General features: G+C 40.8%; 1 protein-coding gene across 1 annotated transcript in view; it reads left to right on the top strand.

Annotated features, from left to right (window-relative positions):
* Positions 1–27,585, top strand: part of TTC7A (tetratricopeptide repeat domain 7A) — a 2,391,665-nt gene that overhangs the window by 1,908,099 nt on the left and 455,981 nt on the right. The window contains exon 17 of the mRNA XM_044060227.1: positions 4,712–4,806. Within this exon, the coding sequence (XP_043916162.1) occupies positions 4,712–4,806 (95 nt within the window). The remainder of the gene's footprint in view (positions 1–4,711; positions 4,807–27,585) is intronic.

The raw sequence follows: 27,585 nt of genomic DNA, 5'->3' as shown, positions 1-27,585 counted from the left end.
ATAGTAAGGAGAAGAACTTATCAAGCTTAAGAGTTATCGAGGTCACACCTGCTTTTCCAGCCATGCACCTCTTTAATATTGAGAGTGTGGGCATAGACTGTTACTCTGTTGACACAGGGTTGACAGGAGCCTGTTATACCATCTCTCCTCTGCTGTACCATAAGTTTTTTTTTTAACTGTATGTGTTTATGAGACAAAGACTCTGTGCACATACTCACCATACCACTGGACTCATGGAAGTGATAGATATTAATGCATTTCTCTCCGTACACATAGCTTTGCAATGCAGATTATACTGCAGTCTGCTTAGAGTTAGATGCATTGATTTGTTACACTGCAATATACTGAACTTGTATATATGTTAGACATACATAATGCTGAAACAAGCAGTTCTGCTCATACAGACAGCAATTTCTAGACCTCTCTCAGATTTCAAAACTTAACTGCATGGAAAAAGCACAGTATAATGTAAAATTGCTGACTGGTATACTGGTTTAAAAATTCCCCTTTTGGTAATAAATTTCTGTTACTCTAGTAAGTTCTTGTTTTATTGTTTATTGAAGGATTACAGCTTTGCTTGTGCTATTTGCATTAGTATAATTTTTCTTTCTTAGGTTGTGTCACTTTACACTTTTAAAGCAGTGTGCTGTACTATGTCACTCATTATTTACTTAGACACTTTTGAGCAGGTTTTATTATATTTTTAATTATACCATCTAAACTCATTCTTACTACTCTATATTTTATGTTGCTGAGTCAATGAAATAGTTAACAGCAAAATTCTTATATGTACTGACTTAGTATTTTTATTCCTAAAATCTTTGATACAGACATATTTCTTCTAATGATTTCTCAGAAAAAGGACTAGGGGCTATGGTGGTTTGTTTCATACCTCACTTCAGTAGTCTGTTAACCGAAACATATTTGATTGTTACAACTGTCACAGATAGTATTTTTGTCAGGAGTAAGATAGTTTTCTGAATTGACAGAAACCACAAATTCCCAAAGATGGATTGAGAGGTAGCATCCTATCTACTAGGAATTTTACCACTTACTGTATTATGCACAATTGACAAGTTTACAGATTTTGGTTTGGGTATTACAGTAGATTTACTCTGTAACACTTTTTCATCTGTAATATGGCTTCCTAAATGCAGGTATCTGTGTGATAAAACATTTCCTTTGATTGCACTCTCTTAACGTGCTACTTGTGGTGTACCTCAGACTTTATCATGACACCTATAATTAAAGGTCTATGAAGAGATCAGCAAGGCCTGAAGGTGGAGCTGAAAGAAAGCTGTATAAAATGCTTTCATTGTAGAAAGCCTTGAGAAGTCAGAATGTTTAGCATCAGATCAATGGCTAAACAACGAGCCTTCAGACACTGAAATGTGAAATAATAAAGTCAACCACACTGAAGGTTAACAGTAGAATACACCCAATACTGTTTTTACCTTCTGCATAGTGTGCCTGTACCCCTACATTGCCACATCTCTAAATATAATAATTGCAGAATTTGGAGTTAAGGAGGAATTTCCTTACGACCAAAGTTCCATAATCTCACTTATTTGAATGTATTGCTTTCTAGTAAAATTGTGACTTGAATAAAATGATTGATAATTTCTGTTTTCACTAAAGTTGGTGTAGTCATACCCAGGTATCCTTTCACATCTTCATCACATTTGCCCACTCCTCACTGAATATTAGAGAAGCCAAAAAGGGAAGATAAGAGGGAGGAGAAACATTGTTGGGAACTTTATTGGCTTTGGAGAGATAAGATTTGAGACTGGTATTGTTGGTCCACCAAGCACTTTAGGATGTTCCCAGGCCCTTGTATCTCCTAAAATGGTTTGGCAAAGCCCGGTGCCAGTTTCTGTACTTCCAGTCTCCAGGTTAGTAGTAATTCAGAGAATAATGCTGCACCCTCCCCAGGACATGGATGTGGTGTCAAGTTCCATTGCTTATCTTCTTCCAATATTCCCCAACTTGGTTTGTGATTTTCCATGCTTTCTCCAGTTCAGTGAGCTCTTACACTGGTATTTCTATAGACAGACTCGAGAAAAATAACCTCAGTAATCTAGCATCTGTTTTCATCCCACCTTACTTAAGAAAAAATAACCCCTTCCCTGACCCTAAAAAAGTAGGTTTTGTTGAAACCACTGGTGGTTGCTTATCAGTTTTATCAGCCCATTTGCAAGTTCCCCAAGTGCTGGAATTGTCCATCAGTTGGTCGTGAAGTGCTTCAGACTCTGTCAGGACTATCACTGATACTACTGGCACTGGCAGTAATGGTAGTGATACCACCATTGTGTGCACCAGTACACCAAACTCTAGCATACGTTCTCCCTACATTAACAACAGTACCCTAGATATCAGCCTGGTGTATACTACTTACACTGATGTCACTTCTGATAACACTAGTTGGAATAATTTGCTTTTATTGTTAGTGACTTATATGTCAGCCCTGTTGCCCATGGCTTTGGAACACTACAGGCTGGCAGGTAGTTAATGATACAGTTCATAAACAGTGTAGCCACTACTGTTTATTAGTACTCAGTGGCACCTATGTGACAGAGTGCTGCCACCTCTGATTCCCCCACCAATGATGCAGTCTTCTTCCAAGTTGTCTTCCTGACTCTAGATCCTGTAAATGGGGCTTATCCACATAGAAGTTATCCCAGCCCAGGAAATGAGGTGCATCGAGAAAGCACGCTATGTGGTAGTAGATCTCTATTATGATTACTCAAAGGATCAGGATGATGAAAAAGAAGAGGAAGCCCCACCTCCCAATCTAGAAAATATTTATGTTAATGCAAGAAGAAGGTTTGCTTGCCCTCTGACTCATTCTCCTATCTGCAGAGATGACTACAGAAGGCCTGCAGACCACCCAGCTCCACTACCTTTAAAGACAGGTACCTTTCTTCATCCATCCATCGCTTGGGGAGCTAGACTGAAACACTGAAGCCTGGCCAGACCTTGTTGACAGCTATTCTTAAAAGAAATCCTACTTCCCGGACACAACCAGACCATTCTCCAGACCTGAAATCTTAGGCTGTGCACAGGCATGGGAAGTGAGTTTGTGTACTGTACATTTCCCTTAGAACCTTAAACTATATCACTTAAATGCTGTATATTCATCATGACATGCCTGATGAAGTGACTAATGCAACTGACCAACCTGATAGTGATATTAAGCAATGTCGCAAGGCCAGGATAGATACAGTCTCTGGGCCTGTGGGTATCACCTTTCTCTGGGTCAAGTACATTGTAGTGGATAGAGCCAGCCCCTGTGAAACTGAATTCTCTATATTGTTCTAAAGTGCATGTTTAGATCTCATGTACATGCTACATCAGATGTCTCTACCTATATGGCTAGCAAATTCACAAATTCTACCCTAGGTTTCCAGGTCTGTAAGTTAGCTTTACGTGAAAAGGTTAGTTTAATATAAAATCGATTATCCCTTTTATTTAAATAAATAACATTATACTACCAAGTTGCTGTTGTATTAGTCATTGAAAGTTTATCGCTATGTGTAGCACCAGTTGCCATTTGTGTATTTCTTGTTCTTAGAACGTGTCATTGTGCAGTTTTATTGATTTTGCTGTAGTACTTCAACCATTGTATAAAAGAAGCTTTTAAGCTGATCTTCAACAAGCGTGCCTGAAATATTTTTACTAATCCACATGCTAATTTGCCTCGTCGGTGAATATAGTAGCAGTAAGATTCTGTTATTCATTCTTGAAATGTTTGATAAAGACTTACACATTTGTCTAATGATTTCTAAAAAAAAAGGATTTGAGACTGAATTTGAAATACAATCATTTGGATAGTAAATTGATTCATGACACACTTCAGCAGTATGTTAACTAAAACTATATTTGATGTTATTACTTTTATAACATTTCACAAATAGCATTTTAATGGTGAATAGAATGGCTTTCTATAGCACAGTTTATTGAATACATTGACTGAAAGCACACATTCAGTCTAAGAGATTCAGATGTAAAGCATGTGTGCAATAATTTTGTTAAGCAAATATGTCAGGCTGACAAAACTGCTGGTTTTGAGGTTGTACTAGATTTACCTATTCTAATGTCATAATATCATGACTTCACATTTATCTCATGGTGTAGTGGTTTTGGAACTGGTATTTTTACAGAAGGAAGTTTAAAAGTGCAGCTCTGTTTAGAAAGGTGTGGGAGACAATATCTCTCTCTTCCGTAATGTATGTGTGTGTGTGTGTGTGATTTTCCTGCTACAGTTACTTTAGAAATGTCAATTCCATGTTTTTAGGATGGGATGGAATTTGTGCTTTTCAGTCTGTTGTGGTTGATAATTATGATGCAAGAAACTGTTCTGGTTACTGTAACATGTTTAGTCCTTTAATGTCAAGATCTATAGATGGTTGATTGCTGCTGCTTTATGTTATTTGCATAGTAGCAGAATTCTCATTCTACTGTTATTCCTATATCGGAAATCTCTGTTAGACTTTCCCATTAAGCCCTGGCTGGGGTTTAGCAATGTCCCTTGACTCAGGTAAATCACTAAATTAAGTAGCACTCATATTTATGTGATATTAGTGAAGCAGAATATGATTGTTGTGTTACCTTTTCATTTACATGCAATCACCATAAAATTCTGGTTAATATTATGCTATCAGCCTGCTTTTTCCAGTTTTTGGATCTGACATGTATTTATATTTTCTTGCAGTGGATCAGAGAAAGAGAGTACTGTTGAAGGGACATTAACCACAAAGCCCACTGGGATATTCCTTACGCTCCCTGACTTCCAAGATGGTGATACAAGTATGTAGTTAATTGTTATTTTTTTCATGCATTTGAGTATAGTGCTTTGTCATTGTAGAAAACGCAGTTGCCTCGTAGTCTGTAGAAATTAAGCACATTAACCTGTGAGTTTTGCAGCATGGCTTCTCAACAGGTACAGGAGCAATGATGACCTTTTAAATGAGGAGGTCTGACTTACATTTGCCTTTCAACAAGGTTTACTGTAAGCTTGATTGTAATACCAGTCTGGCATCATTTTTTTATTGCCATGAGATATCATCTAAGTATGCACAGATTTGCTAGATATATTCAGTTGCCTTTTCCCAATTTTACCCCCACCTTGTTGCCCTCTAAGTTATGGGAGTCTTCTGTTCAGGATTTTTAGCTCCTTCTTATTATCACTAAATAAACAACTTTAATGATTTTTTTTTTAATCTTCCTTCTCCCATATTTGTTATATGCACTATCACTAAGGAACATGGGGGGGGGGGGTATTGTACACTTTCATTATCTGAATATACCAGGTAGACCCCCCAAGTTTCAGGTAGTATGAATGCTAAATTTAAAAACTACCAGAAATGAGCACTTAAGAAAAGGAATCTCTTTTCCTTTCAGACCACATTTTTAGTACAGGCCTTGGCTGTCTGTTTGTCAGGTCATGTAGCCAATGCCGTAGATGCTTTTGATCCTAATGCTTTAGAGTAAAACAAGACTGTATCCACTGTGTTTGGCTAGATTACTGATCACTTCACATTACCTCATATGGAAGCACACTTACTTACGTGATTTTTTGGTTCTGTGTCAGAATGTTTTCTTAAACACATTAGTAAAGACCTCAGAGTAGATCCAGATTATTTTATGCTTAGCTGCAAGGGATAGTTTTATAGCTAAGAACAGAAATAAATGAGCAATGTCAGTTACTAAACAGCATGTTTGCTAACAACAAATACCTTGTGATTCATTGCATGCTGATTGCATTTAATTGAGTGCTTGAAGAATAAATGTGAAATCTTCTTCCACAGTGAGTCACGTCTATGACTCAAGATTTTCTTATTAATAATATTGGTTCACTAGTCCAATGTCTTGTAAAGAAAGCAAGCTGAGCATTACATGCAAAGTCTATAGGTGTACTTTGAAAGCCATAAAACATGTAGCGCTGACATACAGATTGTGACCAGAAGCTGTGTCCCTCTTGAACAGTTGTAGAAATGGTTAAAAACTTCACAGTGACACACTTTTTGTGATAGCAAAGTGTTTTACAGCTGTTTAAAGCTGTTTTGTCTTCCTGCTACTGCATTGTGGGGGGCTGCTGGCATAGGTTATTACTAATGCCCTAGCATGACTCTAATGTTTAACAGCACTGAAAGGTGCCTTTTCTTACATCAAAATGGTGTTTAACAAAAGTTGTCTCTTTCCTCAAATTTGGAGAATATTTAAGATGTGTAATTATGTATGTAGATTTCATCATGCAGAGTGCTTGATATTGTGTGTGTGTGTGTGTGTGTGTGTGTGTGTGTGTGTGTGTGTGTGTGTGTGTGTGTGTGTGTGTGTATGAGCAGCAAGTAAGTGTAAGTGTGAGTGTTTGTGTCTGTCTTGTTAAGGGTTTTTGTTAGGTAAGATACAGGGTTAGAGTTAGCATGCATTAGTAAGGTGGTGCTTGTCACTTTTCTCAAAATGTCCACTTATCAGCACCTCATCTTTACAGAAACAAAACAAACTGTTGCGCAGCATGCAGATTTAATTCATACTACATAAATCCTGTTAACTCCCGTAACAGATCCCATACACCCAGTGCAGCAGTAAATGACTTAGACAATGTCACTTCTACCGTCTGACTTACAATAACTCCTACCGTCAGGATAAAAAAATAATATTCAAAAACATAAACCCACCTCTCTTCTGGCACACAGCATTTCAGTAAAATATCCCAAAATAAACAACATTGCATACCCAGTATCTGTACTTATAAATCAAGAAGCTATAGTCTCAAAAGTCTAGAAACTTTTGTACTTTATTCCCTTAGATAAAGGCAATAAATTATTGTGCTGGCAAACTACAGACATATAATGTCTTGTAGTCTCTATTTAAAATACTTGAAAATGTGTTCAGCTACAGTTGATCAACTACCTAACAGCACAGTTTGGATTTATACCAGGCCAAATAGAGAAACAACATTATTAACTTTTCATAAACTATGTTCATAAAAGACAAAATCAGAAATGGTTGCATTCCTATTTCTAGACCTATCCAAAACATTTCATACAGTTCCACATCCCATATTATATTGTAGACTCAAGGAACTAGACCTCACAAACAACACAGTCAACTGGTTTAAGTTACATTAACCACAGAACACAGTGTGTACATGGGTAGATGAACTGCAAACTCCTCAGGAAATAGCATTAGTTGTGCCACAAGGTTCAGTATTAGGACCATTACTCTTTGTTATATTTGTATTTAAAATGTACACAGTCTCCCAGCAAATATAAGACAAGAAGTTTCACTTTTAGAAGAGTATAGAAGAGGGAACAGGTCAACAAAAGTACTTAGAAAGATAGACGTGATAAAAGCAATGCATGGTATCAGAACAGTTCTGGATCTATTGTGCACTATTGCAAATAATAAACTAAAAATATCAGCACAGGCAGAAAAACTTAGAAGATACACAGATAAATATAAAAGGAAAGTACAGAATAAGCAATTTATTGATGACCCCAAAAATTTTATATAGACTTGGGAAACAAGTTAAAAGGAATTGAAGGACCACCAAAAAAAAAGATGAAATCGATACATTTTGGAGAAGTATCTGTGAAGATCCTGTGGAACATAACAAAGATGCTAAATGGATAGAAGAAGTAAAAGAAAGAATAATAAGTTTAAAGGTACAGGATATGAAATGGGATGAAGTAACAGCCAGAGAGACTGAAAAAAAGTTAAGAAAAGCCTCTAACTGGAAAACCCCAGGCCCAGATGCAGTATCTGACTTCTGGTTAAAAATATTAACATCTTTGCATGAGGATTTAGCCATGAGTAAGAACTATTTATATGCGCACCCCGAACAGGCGCCAGCCTGGCTAACAACAGGAAAAACAATGCTTCCAATTAAGAGTGAACCTGCAAGCTACCCTAAAAATTATTGACTAATAACTTGCCTTCCGACGATGTAAAAACTATACACTGAAATTGATGCAGATAGAGTCTGTAGTCATTTAGAAGAAAACTCAATTATGGCAGTAGAACAAAGGGGCAATAAAGGAAAGTCATATGGAACAAAGGATCATTTGCTGTTAAATAGCAAGGGACGGCTTGCACCTGTCACCCCTGGGCTTCCGGATATTGGCAAAGGCTCTTGCCACCCCCATAGTGCCTTTTTTAGGCAAGGCTCAAATTCTAAACCTACCACCCTAGAACACAAAAAAGGAAAAAAACTAAGGGTAATGCTGCTCAATGCCAGAAGTCTCAATCTCAAGATGCACGCACTCGAGGCCCTTCTCAGTATGGAGAACATCGATGTCTGTGCTGTGACTGAAACCTGGTTCAAGGCTCCTGAGAGCACCCCAGCACTATCAGGTTTTACCTCATATCATGCGTTCCGGCCCCAAAATCCAGACAACACCAAGAAAGGAGGGGGGGTGTCCATATTCATCAAGGACACCCACACCTCAAGGTTGGTGGCAACGCATGATGCATCGGAGACCATCCAGGTGCAGTTAACCATAGGCAAGACTGCTCTGCAATTTGTAACATGTTACAGGCCACCCTCTCAAACTCAGGAACCTCACATAGCTTTTCTGAAAACACTGGAGGGGATAAATGTATCTCCAAACACCATCATACTAGGTGACTTCAACTACCCTAATATAGACTGGGATCACTACTCAAGCCCCAACACTCTAGCCCAAAGGTTCCTAGAGTTCATAAACTCAAATGCCATGGAACAACTAGTCACCATCCCCACAAGAGGTGAAAACATACTTGATCTCATCATCACGAACATGGGATCACAATGTTCAACACCGGAAGTATACCCCTCACTGGTGAGATCAGATCATAAACTAAACTCACTGGAGGTCCTCATCCCGCCCCCACCTGAGATAAAAAAAGACCACAGTGAAGAACTTCTCAAAAGCCGACTTCACACTTCTAAAGACTAGTGTGGTCTCTTTTAAGGCCCCCAAGCCGGCGGAAAACATTACTCAAGCCGCTGAATCACTTACAAATGCCTTCTACCAGCACCTACAGGACTGCATGGATCAGGCAATCCCAAACAAAACAAAGACTCTTTGTACCAAAGGCAAGCGTCCAGTCTGGTGGACCCCAGCCATAAACAAGCTCTACAACAAAAGGAGGAAGCTACTACAAGATAGAGCAAAATCCTTAAAAGGTAAGACACCTTTGATCATTATAAGTAAAAAACTAAGAGCTCTCATAAAATCATCTAAGGCAAATTTTGAGAGAAAAATCGCTAAGGACTCAAAAGACAATCATAAGGCCTTCTTTAGCTATGTTAGAAACCTGGGAGGAAACTCCCAGATATGCTCAGAATTAGTTCAAAATGATGTAAAAATCACTGAACCTACAGACATTGCCAACATACTGGCTGACAGGTTCAGTGCAAACTCCCCCAAAAAGGAGAGATATCTATACCAGAGGATTTTAGCCCCCCAAACATCTCTAACACTCAGGTGAGAACTGCTCTCTCCAAGGCAAAAAAACACTGCATCCATGGGACCAGATGGTGTCCCCGGCTGTGTGCTCCATGAACTCAATGAGGAATTAAACCCGCAGTTAGGACAGCTGTTTAATCTTAGCCTCACCTCAGGATACGTACCCAAGGAGTGGCGCACGGCAACTGTGGTACCACTTCACAAAGGCGGTGCCTCCACCGACCCTGGAAATTACCGTTCCATGAGCTTGACAAGCCTGATCTGCAAAGCTATGGAGAGGATCATAATGGAACTCATAAATAAAGACATAGGGGACTTACAGACTTTGGATCCAACCCAGTTTGGCTTTGTCAAAGGCAGATCATGCCTTTTAAACTTGGTTGACTTCTTCGAAACAGTCACCAAGGCCATTGATGAGGGAAAGGCAGTCCACACAGCCTACCTCGATCTGGCAAAGGCTTTCGTCACAATACCCCACTCAGGTATCATCGAAAAACTCATCAGCTTAAATGTAAACCCATACGTCACAAGATGGGTTGCAAACTGGCTAAGTGACAGAACCCACAGGGTCAGAGTTGCTAGCGCCATGTCAGACTCAAAGCCTGTCACAAGTGGTGTCCCACAGGGCTCAGTCCTGGGCCCACTCTTGTTCGGCATCTACTTTTCAGAAGTACAAGCAAACACAGGAGGGTTATGGCTGACAAAATTTGCAGATGACTACAAACTGGGCGCCATAGTCGAGAATACATCTGACACAGATATCCTCCAGAAGGGTCTCATAGAAATGGATAACTGGTGCCAGAGCCATGGCCTAAAGTTAAACGCCAAGAAATGCATAGTCATACCCCTCGGGAAAAACAAGGTTACCCCTAGCTACCATATAGGTGGCAATCCACTGAGCACAGAAGAGGTTATCAGGGATCTGGGGACCAAGGTTGACAGTAACCTTTCGTTTGACACTCACATTGCCAGAGTAGTTAGGAAGACCTTCTACATTGCCCACCTGATCATGAAGGGATTCACATCTAGATCAAGAGAGGTCATCGGCCCCCTGTACTCATCACTCATCAGACCAATGATTGAGTACAATGCCCCATTCGGAATGTATCTGACCCGACACCTGCAGCAGCTGGAAAGGCCCCAAAAGTTCCTCACCAAAAGGATAAAGGGCCTCAAAAATATGTCTTATGCTGCCCGACTGAAGGAACTCCAGCTCTATTCAGTCGCTTACCGTTTGCTCAGAGGTGACCTGTGCCTGACATACAAGGTCATGTCCAACCCAGAATTGATGAACATGCTTCACCTCAAAAAATCTAGATCCCTCAAAACTACAAGGGTGGGAGACTTAAATCTGGACACGGTTATTAATAGGACATGTTGGAGGGACAGATTCATCACCCAGAGACTCCCTATGCTGTGGAACAAAATCCCGGTACATGTGAGGCAGAGCACCTCGCTGGCCTTGTTCAAGAGAAATCTTGACCAATGGATGGGAGATTGCAAATATACCCCAGGGATTACCTCAGTGTCACTGCTTGACAGAGGCACAGCAAAATAATGGGCATAGTTTCCTTCAAACTAAAGGGGTGGCGAAAGCCACAAAACTCTGGGCTAGGCTTATAAATGCCCTTGGGCAGATAGCCTAGTATGAACTTATGAAACTATGAACCTATGAATAAAGTCATACTGGAGAACTGTAAAAAGGGGAAGAATTTAAGTATGGCATGGCTTGACTACAAAAAAGCATTTGATAGTGTCCCACATTCATGGATAAAAGAGTGCTTAAAAATTTATAAGATACACCCTACACTGATTGACTACATTACAGTAACCATGAAACAATGGCAGATCACTTTGCAATTAAACCATGATAAAGGTCTAATTATTATTCCAGGGATAAACGTTCAAAGGGGGATGTTCCAGGGTGACTATCTGTCACCACTGCTATTCTGCCTTGTTCTTAACCCATTAAGTTGTCTACTTAACAGCGTAGGCCATGGCTATAATTTGGCTCCTAGAAAACAACAAAGTGTAAAGACTTCTCAACTTCTCTTTGTCGATGATTTGAAACTGTATAGCTCATCAGATGAGGAACTGTGAAAGTACAACTGTAAGTTGTCAAAACTTTTTCAAATGATATAAGAATTTCACTTGATCTTGATAACTGTGCAAAAGCAACCTTTAAAGCAGGAAAACTGCAGCACCAAGAAAACATCAGTTTGAGACAAGAATGTGATATAAAAGAACTTGAGCAAGAGGGAGTGTATAAATATCTGGGAATTGATGAAGGATCAACAATAAAACATGAACAAATGTGTATAAAACTTAGTAAGGAGTACTTTAGAAGACTTAAATTAATCCTGAAAACAGCATTGACATCTAGGAACAAAATCCAAGCTATAAACCAATTTGCTCTTCCTGTCCTAATATACAGTTTTGGAGTGACTGACTGGCCCCAAAATGTGTTGAGTAGATTAGATGGGAAAACAAGAAGGGTGCTTCATGCTCACCAAATGATTTATAAAAATCAGTGCATACCAAGATTATATATTCCCTGTTCCAAAGAAGGGATGGTCCTTCTTGAAACTGATTATATGTACAGATCTGCAATCGTGGGACTCCACACATATCTGCTGACTTCACAAGACCCAGATGTAGTGAAAGTTTTGAAACATGACAAGAATAAATCTAAGATGGCTTCCCTGCTTAGGCTAGTATAAGCATATTGGCATCAAGCAGGAATGGAAATCAAAACACAAGTGGATAAAAACCAGGCAGCAACTGAACGTGCCAAAAAACAAAAGAAAGAATATAAGATGAAAGACCTGATGAGAAGGCAAGAAATGTGGAAAATGTATCAATATAGTTGGAAGTCTAGAAGACTTCTGGAAGATCCTTATGTTGATCAAGAACAAGAGCAGGAATGGTTAAGAAGAGGTGAATTCAAACCAAAAGATGAAAGGTTAATATCGGTGGCACAAGATAGTGGGCTATGTACACGTTGGTTTACAAAGTCCATTGAACATGGGGGAGAAACAGACAAATGTCTTCTTTCGGCTTTTCCCGGTTAGGGTTCACCACAGTGGAGCTCCGGTCTGCTAATGATTGGCAGTGGATTCTTATGGTGCCGAGTTGCCAGCCCAACGCCCAACCTTCAAAGAAGGCACACCCATTCATGCACGCACCACCTGCATGTCTTTAAACGTCACATGACCATGGGGAGAACATGCAGACTCCACACACTAGGCGCTCCAGCTGAGAATCAGACGGGAGAACCTCTTGCTGTTAGGCGACAACGCTAACCGCTGCACCACCGCAGCCTTCGAGAAACAGACAAATGTAGGTTTTGTAAAACCAAAACCAAAAACACCTCATTGCTGGTTGTAACATACTAATGGCAGAATGACTGTATACTGAAAGGCATAATAACGTGGCAAGACTGTTGCTCTGGGGATTGTGCAAGCATTATAGTACTGAAGTGGATGAAAAACACTGGAAAAATGAGTCGCAAAGCATCATAGAAAATGATGGTCTACATCACATGGGATCATCTATCACCAACAGTTCAAAAGATGGACGGTAGAAAACCAGATATAGTGGTCCAAGAAAAGAAGACAGAAGTAGCATTGATGATTGAAATTGACACACCCAGTTACTATAGTGTCCTGCGTACAGAGAGACACAAAGTTGTAAAATATCTAACCTATTATTGTACACAATCATTAGGTCTAGATAGATGCTGTGCCACCAGTCAGTTACTAAAGTAGTAGTCACGCCACAGAGAAAGTACAGTTGTGTACACTTTGCAATCATCACATTTGGGTTATCCCTGCCAGGGTAGCCCTTGGCCGGCCCAAATACCAGAGGCTTAGTATTTCTGCATCGGTTGCTGTCGCTTCAGGACTGATGTCAGGTTGTCAGAAGTATAAAGTAAGGCAGCCGATGCCATTACATTGGTCTTTCTTGCCCTAAACTGTCAGGAGCCCCCAAGTAGGAGCCAGATTCTGGTAGAAGAACCCCACCAGTAGAAAGTAAATACCAATATGTCCCTTGTAAGGAAAGAGAAGAAAGGGGGATGGAGGGAGGGAAACCAGGACTGCATCAGTGAATACACTCAAACATCTACATTTATGGTAAGTGTACACAACTGTACTATGTTCTTTGTTTTTCACTGTTGCAGTCATCATATTTTGGTTGATTCCCAAAGCTGAGGAAATGGGTGGAGGTAGTCAAGGAAACTGGGGGCTGGCTAGGATGCCCTGCAAGACTGCAGAAACAAACCCTGCCCTGGATTTGGAGAAGAGAGGCAGGTGGTAATGTTTGGTAAAAGTGTGAACAGATGTCCAGGTGGCAGCCTCCAGGATGTCCCTGGTGGGGACTCCTCTGAGGACAGCTACAGAGGTGGAGGCTGCTGTGGTGGAGTGAGTCCTGACCCCCTTGGGGGGAGGTTTTCCATGCTGTTTGTAGCAGAAATGGATGCTGTGAGCAATCCATTCGGAAATGGTTTGTTTGGAGATGGCTTTGCCTTCTGCCCCTGTAGCAAAGCTAACTAGCAATTGATGGGACTTTCTGAACAATTTAGTCCTGTCTAGATAGAATCTGAGCTGTCTGTGCACATCTAAAGAGTGCAGGATCCTTTCCCCCTTGTTCTGGGGATTAGAAAAAAAGGTGGGCAAATGAATGGATTGGTTGAGAGCCACCTTAGCCATGAAGAATGGGTTAGTTCTGAGGGATACCCTGTCAGCATGGAAGATGATGAAGGGTTCCACAGCCATGAGCACTTGCAGCTCGGAGACTCTTCTGGCTGAAGTGATGGCCAGAAGGAAAGCTGCCTTCCAGGAGGGAAAGTTTAGCTCTGCAGAAGAAGCTGGTTCGAAAGGGGGCAGGGTGAGCTTTTCCAACACAAAGTTAAGGTCCCAAGCTGGGGCTGGTGCTCTTCTGGGTGGCCTCAAGTTCCTAGCCCCTCTTAGGAACTGTTTGATCAAAGGGTGTGAGAAAAGGGGCTGCTCAGTGGGGAAATGAGCAGAGATAGGAGAGGCATGAATTTTTATAGAGGAGAAAGAGGGACCACTGTGTAGTAGGTCAGCTAAGTAATCCAGGATGAGAGGGAGGGAGGGCTGTGCCGTATTGGCTCCCTTAGCATGGATCCAGGTGCAGAACAGTTTCCATTTGTCAGCATAAGACTTTCTAGTGCTAGGGCATCTGGCCTCACTTATAACATCTAGAACCTGTTTACTGAGGTTGGCAGATTGATCCAGGGTTAGGGAATAAGCCAAGCTGCCAAACTGAGTGTCTGCAATTGGGGATGTATGAATTCCCCTTCCCTCTGGGTCAGGAGGTTTGGAATCTGAGGAAGATGCCATGGTGGCAGTGGGGACAGGCTGCACAGCAAGTTGTACCAGTGCTGGTGAGGCCAGTCTGTAGCTATAAGAATTGTCCTTGGTTTTTCCTCATTTATTTTGAGAAGTACCCTGGGGAAGAGAGGTAGTGGAGGAAAGGCATCGACTGATAGATTGACCCAGGGCATCCACTTTCTAAGCAATGCAGCGATGCTCCCTGGTGCAGAACTTGCTGAGCTGATGGTTGGTGTGGGAGGCAAAGAGGTCAACCTTCGGGGTGTCCCATTTCTGAGTTATTAGAGTGAAGGTTCTTTCATTGAGCTGCCACTCATGTGGATCCAGAAAATTTCTTCTTAATTGGTCTGCCAGAGAGTTGAAAGAACCTGGTAGGAATTGTGCCAACAGGTGCAGTTGCATGGCAGAGGCTGTGTGCCAAAGGGTCATGGCCAGCCTGCATAGAGGGTAGGCATGAGTCCCTCCCTGCTTGCTGATATACCACATCACAGTGATGTTGTCTGTTTTGATCAGGAGAGCCCCTGGGGAGAGAAGGGGCTTGAAAGCTATCAAGGTGTGCTGGACAGCCATCATCTCTTTTTGGTTGATGTGCAGAGGGATTTGCTGCAGGCTCCATTGGCCCTGTATGCACCTGCCGTCCAGGTGTGCACCCCAAGCATAGTCTGATGCATCTGTGATGAGGGTCTGGATGGTGGGGGGTGGTGAGAAAGGTAGTCCCTTGTTGTGGGAGCATGCTGGTTGCCCACCAAAGAAAATCTTTTCTGAGGCAAGGAATTATAGGTATAAGAGTCTCCAGGTCTTGAGAGCGTTGACAGAAAAGGCTTTTTAGGTACCACTGAAGTTTCCTCATATGCAGTCTGGCATATGGAATGAGTAGTATGCAAGATGCCATGAACCCCAGAGCTTGCAGGATCTTCCTTGCAGATAGCTGGGGTCTGGTGGCTAGCTGAGAGTAGTAGGCTGTCAGGAAAATTTGTTTTTCTGGTGTAAGGAATGCCACCTGAAATGCTGTGTCCAGGCTTGCTCCCAGGAAGATAATCCTTTGGGTGGGCACCTGTTTAGATTTCTTTTTGTTGATTGTGTACCCTAGGGAAGTTAGTAGGGTCTTTACATAGGCCAGGTGCTTGAGCAGCTTTTCCTGGCTGTCTTCCTGAATAAGGCAGTCGTGTAAGTATGGGTAAATCTGGATATTCCTTTGTCTGCAAAAGGCAATGGCCAGAGCCAGGCATTTTGTGAAAACTCTGGGAGCAGTAGGTAAGCCAAAGGGAAGCACAGAGAACTGAAAGTGTTGAGATCCTGCCCTGAAATGGAAATATTTCCTGCATGATTCCCTGATAAGAATGTGGAGGTAGGCCTCTTTTAGATCTAGGGTGGCTAGCCAAGCGTCCTTGGAGAGCATGTGTTGCAGCTGCTGGTGGGCGAGCATTTTGAATTTTGGGATCACCAGGAAGGTGTTTAGAATGGATAGATCGAGGATGGGGTGTCAGGTGCCCTCTTTTCTGGGCACCAGAAAAAGTATGGAGTAGAAATCTTGGCCTATCTGTTATGCAGGAATGTGCTCTACTGCCCTCATAGAAAGCAGGGAAAGGATTTGCTTTTGAGCCTCTGCCCACTAGTTTGGAGGTAGATCTGGGAGCCCTTTTGGGGTTGGAAGGGTGTGGAAGGAAAATTTGTATCCCTGAGATACTATGTTGAGTATCCAGTGGTCATTGGTAATGGTGTCCCAGGTGCTTGCCTGAAAGGAGAGTTTTCCACCTGGGGTAAGTTAAAGAAACAAACAGGCAAAGGGCATTCACCGGACTAGAACTAATTAAATTTATTGTAAGCGCTTTTGAATGTAAAAATTCACAAACTTCCTCAGACAAACACAGTTGTTAACTGACTTAGTTTAAATAACCCTCCACATCAATTACATCATATCCTGTAAAACATTTAAAAATATATTGTCCATTAAATCACAATGCAATCACAAGAACATATTTCATTCTACATAAAGTTCATTTCACCTGTAACAAAACAATTAATTACATTAATTAACATATAAAAGCATATAAATATATACAAGTATATTAAAACATATAACAATATTAAAGCTAGTACACAATTGGTCATTTAACATCTATTTAAGGTCTTAAGCTTCAAAATACATTTAATGGAATGGTATTCATTTAAACCGGGATAGGTGTAAGAGTTAGTTAATACTTGCCACCATAATTCTCTTAAGTTCTAATGCCACAGATACTGGCCCACCTCTAATATTAGTGTGTATTTGTTCAATAAGTGTAGATAAACAAACGAAACCTTGTCTTGCTTCAGGTTAGCGCTGGGGTTTTCCAAAGAGCAAGTTCATAAGCAGAAACACAACAAAACCCACAGCGTTAGCAGGTGCTGTAATTCGAAGTGATAAAATCCAAAGAGGCACGAGAAAAGTGTGTAAAATCACTGTTTATTATTGCTGCTTCATCAGATCCCTGGTAAATCAACTTAAAACTCACAACATTAAATACTTTAACAATTAATCAATCAATGATTAAAAATATGGAACCCATCAGCATTTCAAAGGGCAATGCTCTTAGAAAATCATGCAATATATGCACTCATCAAAGCATAAACATAAAATCAAACAACAATAAACCTTTAAAACTATAAAGGATTTTGTATATGTGCAATCAATAAAAATCCTACATATGACAAAGGGATGTAAAAAATATTCATAGGATGAAAAACAGAAATGCAAAGAAAAAGTAATCACACATGCTATCCTGAATTATAATATAAGAAATGTATGTGAAACATACATTCATATGGGATCTCTAATGTAAAAAATAAAAGGGACAAAACAATGATTATCCTACATTATATTAGTCCTACATTTTACTTAACATTTCTCCTTTGCCTCAACTTGGGTCTGATTGAAAGAGATAGAGTGGATAATAACACCAATCAGACCCAAGTTGAGGCAAGATTTTATGTTTATGCTTTGATGAGTGCATATATTGCATGATTTTCTAAGAGCATTGCCCTTTGAAATGCTGATGGGTTCCATATTTTTAATCATTGATTGATTAATTGTTAAAGTATTTAATGTTGTGAGTTTATCTGAGCAGCAGCAGCAAAAAGCTGCTTATCCGAGTTTATTTCCGAATAAACAGTGTTGTGTTTCTGCTTATGTATTTGTTCAATAACAAGAAACAAAAATGAATGCTCAGGACATTCAATAATATGTTTTGCTAAAGCGTTGTTTACATCTTTCCTATTAATGCTATATAAATGTTCATATATTCTCTTTCTAAAGTACATTCGAAAGCGCTTACAATAAATTGAATTAGTTCTAGTCCGGTGAATGCCCTTTGCCTGTTTGTTTCTTTAAGTTATTTTGTTTGTTTGTTTTTTGAAAAAGAGTTTTTATTCATGGCACCTGGGGTAAGTGAATGTGAGCAGAGGGAGGGGGTAGGGGTGGTGAGTCATTGTGAGTTCTTACCATAAGGGGGTGGCTTAGAACTCCCTGGTTTTGAAGTGGATATAGTCCACTGCTTAGATCTCTGCATTCCCTGTGGCTGCTGTCTGCGGTTCTGGTTCCCCGGGGCCTGGGCTGGACTGGCTTAGTGGGAGCAGGAAAGGACCAGTGCTTGGTGGGACAATGCCTGCCGAACCTGGGTGGCTGGACATGTAAGAAATCCTTAACTGTCTGCATAGATTTTCCTTTTTCTTCCATCTGTTTTAAGACCTCTTCTGCCTTAGTGCCAAATAAGATGTCTTTGTGCAAGGGGGGCATCCAACAATTTAGATTTAACATGGTCTGGCAGGGGCTGTTCCTTAAGCCATGTATGCCTTCTAATGACAGATTCAGTGACTGCAAGAAGCTTCTGGGGCATCAAAACTACAGTGCAATGTGTGTTTAGTTACTTGACTTGCAGAATGCATTAACTCTTGCAACTCTTTAGATTCTGCACAAGCAGGAAAGGAAGACATTTTTTGTTTGAGGAGTTCCAGGGTATGTTGCTGAAATTTTAGCATATGGAACTGACAATTTAGTGCCCTGATAGCAAGAGTAGCTGAGGTGTATGCTTTTTTACCCCATCTGTCTAGTGCTTGGGAATCCCTACCTGAGGGGTGGGATTCTTAGCAGAGGTTGCTTTAATCCCTTTAGGCCCTTAAGAAATTACCTCAGGGTCAGCAGTAGGAATTTTAAAAAAGAAATTTGTGAGAGTCAGGGACTCTATAGTACCTGTCTGGTTTTCTGGGTGCAGGAAGAAGGGTGTCAGGAGTCAAGCTGGATTGCAGGAAAACATCCTCCACAATATTCAGGACTGGAGGGATGGCTAAAGGTCTGTGCTGTGGAAGATCTAAGAATTCCCTGAGCCTCTTTTTAGACTGAGGGTAGTCTTGACTCTCCCATTGTAAATACTCCCTTAAGGTATGAAGGGTTTCCCCAAAGGAAAAATCCTCTGGGGGAGAGGCTGAAGGGATAGAATACTCTGCATCAGAATCCTCATAAGTAGAGATGAGTTGCATGTATTCATATTCAGATGCATCAGAGTAATCTGACTCTTGTTCAAACAAAACTTCAGGGGACAGATCTCTTTTCCTTTTGGAGGGGGTAGTGTGGCTTCCCCTGATCAGCATGATAAGGTCTTCCACCATTTTAAGCATTTGAGACTGAGGCAAGGAAGGAGCTGCCTGAGATTGGGTCATCGGTTTCTTGGGTGTGGTTCGTACCCTGGACCTAAGAAACTCAGTTGTTTTTGAAAGAATGGTAGTCACGAAAGAAGACATCGGTTTGTGTCAAGAATCTGTAGTGCGAAGGACTTCCTTGGAAGCCTGTACCTGCTCAGCGGCTCTGGACCCAACCAAGGTAGAAATGACCACAGGATCCTTAGTCAAAGAAGAGTTTTGTGGCAAGTGCTCAAGATATGTTTATATAGAGGTAAGTTATTTTACAAAGAAGACAATTCATATTCCGCGGCTGGAATTTGGGCTCTTCATGTTGCTGTCCTCATCTGAATTGGCTTGATGACTAATTGAGTCATATTTGGTGCTTTCTCCTGCTTTTGACAGAGCTAGAATATCACCACTCTGATAGTCTCAGAAGAGCAGACTGGCTCCTGATGTAAGAGTGAGTTAATTTCCTCTTAGATGCTCTTAACTTCAAACTGTATTTTCTGAGTCACTGTTCATCTTAAAAACTTGTACCCATGGAAGAATTGTATTCACTGATGATCACTGGTAATGGCATTTTATAAGGCCGAAATCCAATATCAGAAGGAGTGTAGAAGTATTGTAGGTAGTAGTGCTTACCATTGTGGACTCGGTTCCCTATCAGTTAGAATCTCTTACTAAAGCAGTTCAGAACTAGGCTCATAGTGCATCTTACTTTTGAGATGATCTACCCTTGTACCATACCTGTCCATATTACTTAAGTCCGCTTACCCCTGATGTAACCTCAGGCAGTGATTTACTATGGTCATGTCCAGTCAGTTAGTCCTGCTAAATGGCACCCTGCCTTTTACTGTATGTTGTGATGTTTTCTTTCATCTTATTACCTTTTTGCATTCTTTTGCTGATATAGTAATGTCACTTATATATGGATTCATGTCAAGTGGCCAAACCTTAGTATAATCTAAATGCCTTGAAAAAAAAATTTGTGTAATTTTGAAAAAGAAAGCCAAAAAAGAAAGCAGAGCTCTGTTACCTCCAGTTTATCAAATCAAAATATGAGTAAGTGCTTTCATCCACAATAAACAGAAGTTTCTCAACTTGTAAGCAACAGTGAATCATGCATATAGAAATAACATTCAATTGCATGCTATAGCAAAACCAGCTGGAAGACATACATAATCCTTTTAACTACCCATATAACATTTTCTACAGTAATGTTGCTAAACAACTTGAGTTGTACATTTGCTATTCCACTGTTTATATATATATATATAATGAAACTTGAAAGAACAGCTTAGATGATGGTCAAACAATGAATAGTAACCTAAAAGCCACTCAGCACATTACTAAGTCATACCCCCAATCATTTGATCCATAATAAACAAACTTAATCTCCTTGGAGATGCCCTGGGAATATAAATACAAGGCTAACACACAGGTGAAACTCACAAGTGCAGCTTATATCATAATCAGGTCTTCAGCCTAACCGCGGCCCTTTGGTATTATTGACTGACCCCCAACAGCATTGAATCAGTTGGACACAAACACAGGAAAAATGTTTCATGCTTATCAAATGATATATAAAAAATGGTGCATCCCACGATTATATATCCCTTGAGCTGATGGAGGTATCGGCCTTCTTATATAGCATGAAGAGAAGAAGTTTAAGAGGACATCTCTGCTTAGTTTAGCTGAAGCATACTGAAAGGAGTGTGAATGTATGAATATCAAACCAGAAATAGATGTGAATCAGGCAGGAACTGAAAGTGCAAAAAAAAAAAAACAAAAGAATATAAACAAAAAAGTCCAGAAGAAAAGGAAAAAAAAACTGGAAATACCACAACTGCATTGGCAAGTATAGAGAACTCCTGAACAATCTTGTGTTGATCAAGATTTGATGTATGAATGGTTAAGGAGAGGTAAATTTAAACCAAAAGAAGAAAGGCTAATAATGTCAGCTCACGACAGTGGGCTGAGTGCACATTAGTTAATAAACTCTATAGACAAAGTGGAGAAATGGACAAATGTAGGTTCTGTAATTTAGAACTAGAAGCGGTTGCACATCTTGCTGCTGGTTGCAATTTGTTCATTGCTGAGAGCTTGCATACTGAAAGGCACAATAATTAGGCAAGACTGTTGCACTGGGGATTGTACAAATACTGCAGTATATAAGTAACTGACAAGCATTGCAAACATGAACCACAAAGCATTATCAACAATGATGAAGTTCATATCACATAATATCTCCCAGTCCCTACAGTTAAGAAAACAGATGCAAGCATAGCAGACATTGAAGCCCAAGCAAAAGGACAAGTGCAGCATTAATCATTGAAATAGCTACAACCAGTGATTATAGTTTCCTATTTACTAAGAGAAAGAGACACAAAGTCATAAAATACCAGGATTTGCATGCAGAAACTAGAGCAATAAGGTACAGTTTCAAAAGTAGTTGGAGCAACAGGGCTAATAAAACCTGAATTTTTAAGTCTACTTAAATGTGCTACCAATACACGTAACTGCACATAGGTTCATAGGTAGGTACTAGGCTATCGGCCCAAGGGCCTACGTAAGCCTAGCCAACAAGTTTCCCTGGCTTAAGCTATCCAAGAAATTTATTTCTCTGTGCCACTGTCGAGCAGAGACACAGAAGTGATCCCCGGGGTGTAGTTCCTATTTCCCATCCACTCATCAAGATTTTTCTTGAAGAGTGCTAATGAAGAACTTTGCTTGATATTGATGGGTAGCCTGTTCCAGAGTATGGGAAGTCTCTGGGACAGGAATCTATCCCACCAGCATGTCCTGTTTATTGTGGTGGCAAAGTTTAGGTCCCTAGAGTGTATAACTTGGAGGGATTGGGATTTCTTTAGGTGTAGCATGTCTAACAGCTCTGGGTTTGACATAGCTTTATATGTTAGGCAGAGATCACCTCGGAGTAGGCGATATGTATGGAGTAAAGCTGGAGTTTTTTGAGGTGGTCATTGTAGGGCATTCGTTTGAGGCCAGTAATTCTCTTTGTGAGGTACTTCTGTGTCCTTTCCAGGTGCTGCAGATGTCTTGTGAGGTACATTCTAAAAGGGGCATTGTATTCTATAATGGGTCTAATGAGTGTCGAGTAGAAGGGAACAATGGCCTCTTTTTTCCTGGATGAGAACCCTTTTATGATGAGTAGTGCCACATAGAAGGACTTCCTGACTACTGTGGCGATGTGACTATCAAAGGAGAGACTACTGTCCGCCTGGGTCCCAAGGTCTCTTATCACACATTCGGTGTTAAGTAGATTGCTGCCTATGTGGTTGTTAGAAAAATATATAATAGTAATATGCATGCTTAGTGCATTTGAGGTTTAAAAGGGTTAATACATTTATTTTGTTCACACTGCATGAATCTGCACAGCTATTAGAAACTTAACAAAGAAACATTTCATTTCTGCTAATGTCATGAAACTTAACAAAGAGATATTTCATTTCTGCTTATGCCATGAGAAAATATGCAGCTGCTAGAAGCTTTGATAAAGAAAACAATAGATGCTTGAAAGTATAAACCATAGTCAGCATTACTTGTACCAAAGCTAGAAATGTACCTTGAATCTAGACAAAATGTAACACACGTATTAGAACTGTACAATTGAAGAATTGAAAAGTTAACGTGGGCTAAAATAAGCCCAAGGCCAGGTTGTTTTTCTCAAAATGTTTTTGCAAGACAGCAAATAATCTGACCATGTCAGCAATAAGTCTGGTAACATTTTCTGTGAAACATACAGAAAGCTGTGTCCAACTATGTCAGCAATAGAATAGTAACATTTTCTGTGTGACATGAAGAGAACTGTATAAGGATAACATACTGATCACCAAAGAGCCAGACAAATCCTGTACCTACATGCTTTGTCTCCTTGCTGCAAGTAATAAAAGGTGCCTTGCTTGAACCTAACGTGCATTGGTCTTTGAAGTTTTTTCCTTTTACAATGGTAGTTCATGGGTACAGAGTTTTTACCAAAGGGGATGACACTGCAGGTTTTGGCATTGAGCTTGAGGCTATGGCTCTGACACCAGGCATCTGTCTCAGCGAGGCCCTTCTGTAGGATGTCCACATCATTTGAGGACTTGACTATGGCTCCTAGTTTGCAGTCATCTGTGAACTTCATTAGCCAGAGGCCTTCTGTGTTAGCCTGTACTTCAGAGAAGTAGATACCAAACAGGAGAGGTCCCAGGACGGAACCCTGTGGTACTCCACTTGTCACTGCTTTGAGGTCAGATATGGAGTCTGCAACTTTTACAGTGTGGGTTCTGTCAGTGAGCCAGTTGGCAACCCATCTTTTGACGTAAGGATTTATACCTAGTTTATTGAGTTTAGCTATAATTCCAGAATGGGAGATGGTGTTGAAAGCCTTGGCGAGGCCAAGGTAGGCTATGTGAACCACCTCACCCTCATCTACGGCTTTGGTGACTGCCTCAAAGGAGTTAATCAGGTTCAGGAGGCACGATCTGCCTTTCACAAACCCAAACTGGGTGGGATCCAGAGTTTGGAGGTTACCACTGTCTTTGTCTATGAGTTCCATGATACCTTCCATGGCCTTGCAGACCAGGCTCGTCAGGCTAATAGGTAGATAGTTCCCAGGATCAGTGGTGGCTCCCCCTTTGTGGAGTCGGATAACTGTTGCTGTGTGCCATTCACTGGGCACAAAGCCTGATGCGAGGCTATTATTGAACATGGTGCTTAAGTGGGGAGCCAGTTCGTTCTGAAGTTCGTGTAAAACGCAGCCTTGGATGTTATCCAGTCCCATGGATGCTGTGTTTTTGGCTTTAGAGAGTGCAGCTTTTACCTGTGTAGTTGTGATTACAGGGACTCTGCATTCTTCCTGCATAGATATGGGCCCTTTAGGGGGCGAGGGGGGGGGGGTAAAGTTAGCACTGAACCTATCTGCCAGGATGTTGACAGTATCAGCTGGTTCTGTAATTTTTCTGCCTTTGTGCTGTAACACATAGCAGATCTGGGTGTTGCCATTGAGATTCTTGACATAGCTATAGAATGCTTTGTGGTTGTTCTTGGAATTAGTGGCAATCTTGTTTTCATAGCTAGCTTTGGAGGATCTTATAAGGGATCTCAGCTTCTTACTGAGGCTGACCAGGGAGCTTCTCCACTCTTGGGATTTTACTCTCTTTTGCAACAGTTACTTCCTTCTGTTGTACAGTTTGTTTATGGCAGGGGACCATCAGATTTGCTTCCTTTTTTGGAGGATAGCGTCTTGGTTCTGTTTGGGATAGCACGATCCATGCACTCGTGTAAGTGCTTATAGAGTGCATTTGTGTAGGATTCAGCAGTTGTAACTGTATTGTCCATCTGCATGGGTGTCATGAAATTCACCACTTCTGTCTTAAGAAGCATGAAGCTGGCTTTGGAGATATTTTATACTGTGGTTTCCTTAATGGGGGCGGGATGTGGATATCAAGGGTGATTAGCTTATGGTCGGATCGGACCAACGAGGAGTTGACTTCAGGTGTGGAACCCCAGTCACTCATGTTGGTAATGACTAGGTCTAATTATAGCCTGGTAGTGCAGGGGTGCTCTCTGGAGCCTTGAACCAGGTTTCAGTCACTGCACAGATATCAATGTTCTCCATTTTAAGGAGTGCCTCGAGTGAGTGCATTTTGAGATTTAAATTTCTAACATTGAGTAGCATTACCCTCAGTTTTTGCTTGCCTGTTCCTGTTACGGTGGTGAATTTGTTATTTGAACCTTGCCTAAAAAAGGCACTATAGGGGCAGCAAGACCTTTAGCCAGTATCCGGAATCCCAGGGGCAACAGGTACAGGCCATCTGTGGCAAAGCATCATGGTCTGTCGACCATGTCATCCCAAGCAGACAGATACTGGATCCTCTTAGAATGACATAGAAGCTTAGCCAATTGTTGAAGTCAATCATTTTGCCCTTGTACTGTGGTATCATTCGGGGTGGTGGCAGAATGCTACTCAGGGCTAGGGTCATACCTGCCTGGGCTACAAGATCAGAGAGCTCTTCCATGTCTCTTTTCATGTAGTCCAGGGAGGTACATCTCAGGTCATTCACACCAACATGGACAATGACAGAGTCATATCTGTATTGTTGTGGAGTGACCTGAGTGCGTGGGTTATGTGGCGGATCCTGGCACCCGACAGGCAGCTGACAGTAACCTTCTCCTTGTTTAGCCTGATGAGTGGGACATCAGTGTGCCTGACTATGGCGTCACCTATGACTAGTGTGTTGGGTACGTTGTTTTGCCTTATTGGCTGTGGTTGAGTGGCACACTGAGTCTGTGGACTATGTGTCATTTTGGTTGTGTTGGGGGATGGAGGTTGCTTGTGTTTCTGCTTTGGAGGTCTCTGTTGCTTAGACAGATTGTTATTGAGAGCCTCCACAAATGTTTTTGTGTTACTATTTGTGGATTTTGGTGGTGTAGATTTAGTGAGACTATGTGATGAGTGTGGTGTGGTGCAAATGTTTACCTTCTCCTCACGACTGTCAAGTTCAGTCTTGGTTGTAGAGAGCTTTATCTCCAGTTTGGCTAGATAAGTGCATCTCTCACAGGTTGTAGTATTGGGTGGTAGGAGGAGAGGGTTATCTGTGTACATGGGGCAATTTCTGCATTGCCTCAAGATGCCCAGATTCATCAGATAGACAGGGGAGAACACTGGGAGCTGACCCTTGGACATGCCTGAATAAAAAAATATTTTCCTCTAGTTAAGTGAGGAAAGTGAGTACAAGAGCTATTTTTCTCTAAGCAAGTGAGAAAAGTAAGTACAAAAACTGTTTTCCTCTAGGTAATGAAGAAGATTGAGTGCTATAGTAATTAATAGCTTATTTAGTACTTACAAGTTCTGAACAAGTGCTGAGCATGAATAAGCAAATTTAAGTGCTAAAACTAAGAGTCTGTATCTGCACTAGACGAGTTACTTGACAGAAACAAGTGCAAATGCAGGCTTTCAAATCATAAAGTTGAGAGAGATGGAAAAGATTGCCCAAATGGCCAATAACTACAATTTCTGGGCCAGAACCACTCTTTATGTGGTAGACAGGTTACCTAGTGCTTACCACTCCCACTGATAAGCTAGAAGGCTTCCCTCCAACACAGAAAGGCTTGGGGGGCTCAGAAGCTTACATACAGTCCTGGATACAGCAAATCTGTATCTGGAACACTAGTTACAGGAAAGGTGGGAAACAGACTTAGAATTTTTTTTTTTTTTTACAGAAAAGTAGTAAAAACAGTAGTAAAAACAATTTGCATGCAGTGCACGCTAGCACACCTGAGTATGTAGCAATATTAGACCAAGCACAGTTTAAAAATGCAATTAAATTAAAAATGACTAAAAGCAAGTGCAGAAAGAGTTTATTAGGTAGAATGTGGTAAAGAGATGGGACTGGGGGAGTGTCCCAGATCAAATCTACAGTGGGGCGGGCAACTGCAAAAGCCACCGAATTTAAACTACAAACCAAAATAGAGAGGGTGGGACAAAACAGTTTCAATGTAGATCTAAGCAACAACTAATAGTACAAACATTAAAACCAAAAAAATATACTCAGCTCTGTATATTTGCAGATCAGTCTCTCAGAACAGGGAGACAACAGATCTAAGCAACAATTAACAAACTCTATAACCAAAAAAATATATACTCAGTTCTGAATATTTGCAGATAGTCTGGAAGGCAGTCTCTCAGAACACAGGTTCCAGCAGTTAAATGCAGGCTGTTACTAACAGGTCAAATTTTATGCAAATTCATGAATTGTAGAAGGCAGTTCTGGGGACAATGTGGGTGCTGAGAAGAGCACTTTTGGCTAACATCAAAGACTGAAGCAATACTAATTTCATGAACTCTAATCAGGTCCTGACTTAGGAATGGGGTCCATTCCTGTAATGCTAATGGAAAACTAAAACATTTGGAGAAATTAGAGAGAGAAGTCATGAAAGTTTGGCACACTTCAATAGATGACCACTCTAGTGTTCCAGCATACATATTAAACAGTATCCCAGTATAAAAGACCTGTCTAAAGGTCTTTACAGCAAAAAATTAATTACTTTTACTAATTTTGCACCAACATTGTAATAGTGTACAACGTACATAAAAAGTAGCACAAAAACAGACAGTTACT

This window comes from Protopterus annectens, chromosome 1.part0 (assembly GCF_019279795.1).
Source record: "Protopterus annectens isolate FY-2018-M chromosome 1.part0, PAN1.0, whole genome shotgun sequence".
Lineage (NCBI taxonomy): Eukaryota > Metazoa > Chordata > Ceratodontiformes > Protopteridae > Protopterus > Protopterus annectens.
This window is presented reverse-complemented; position numbering and strand designations above follow the sequence as displayed.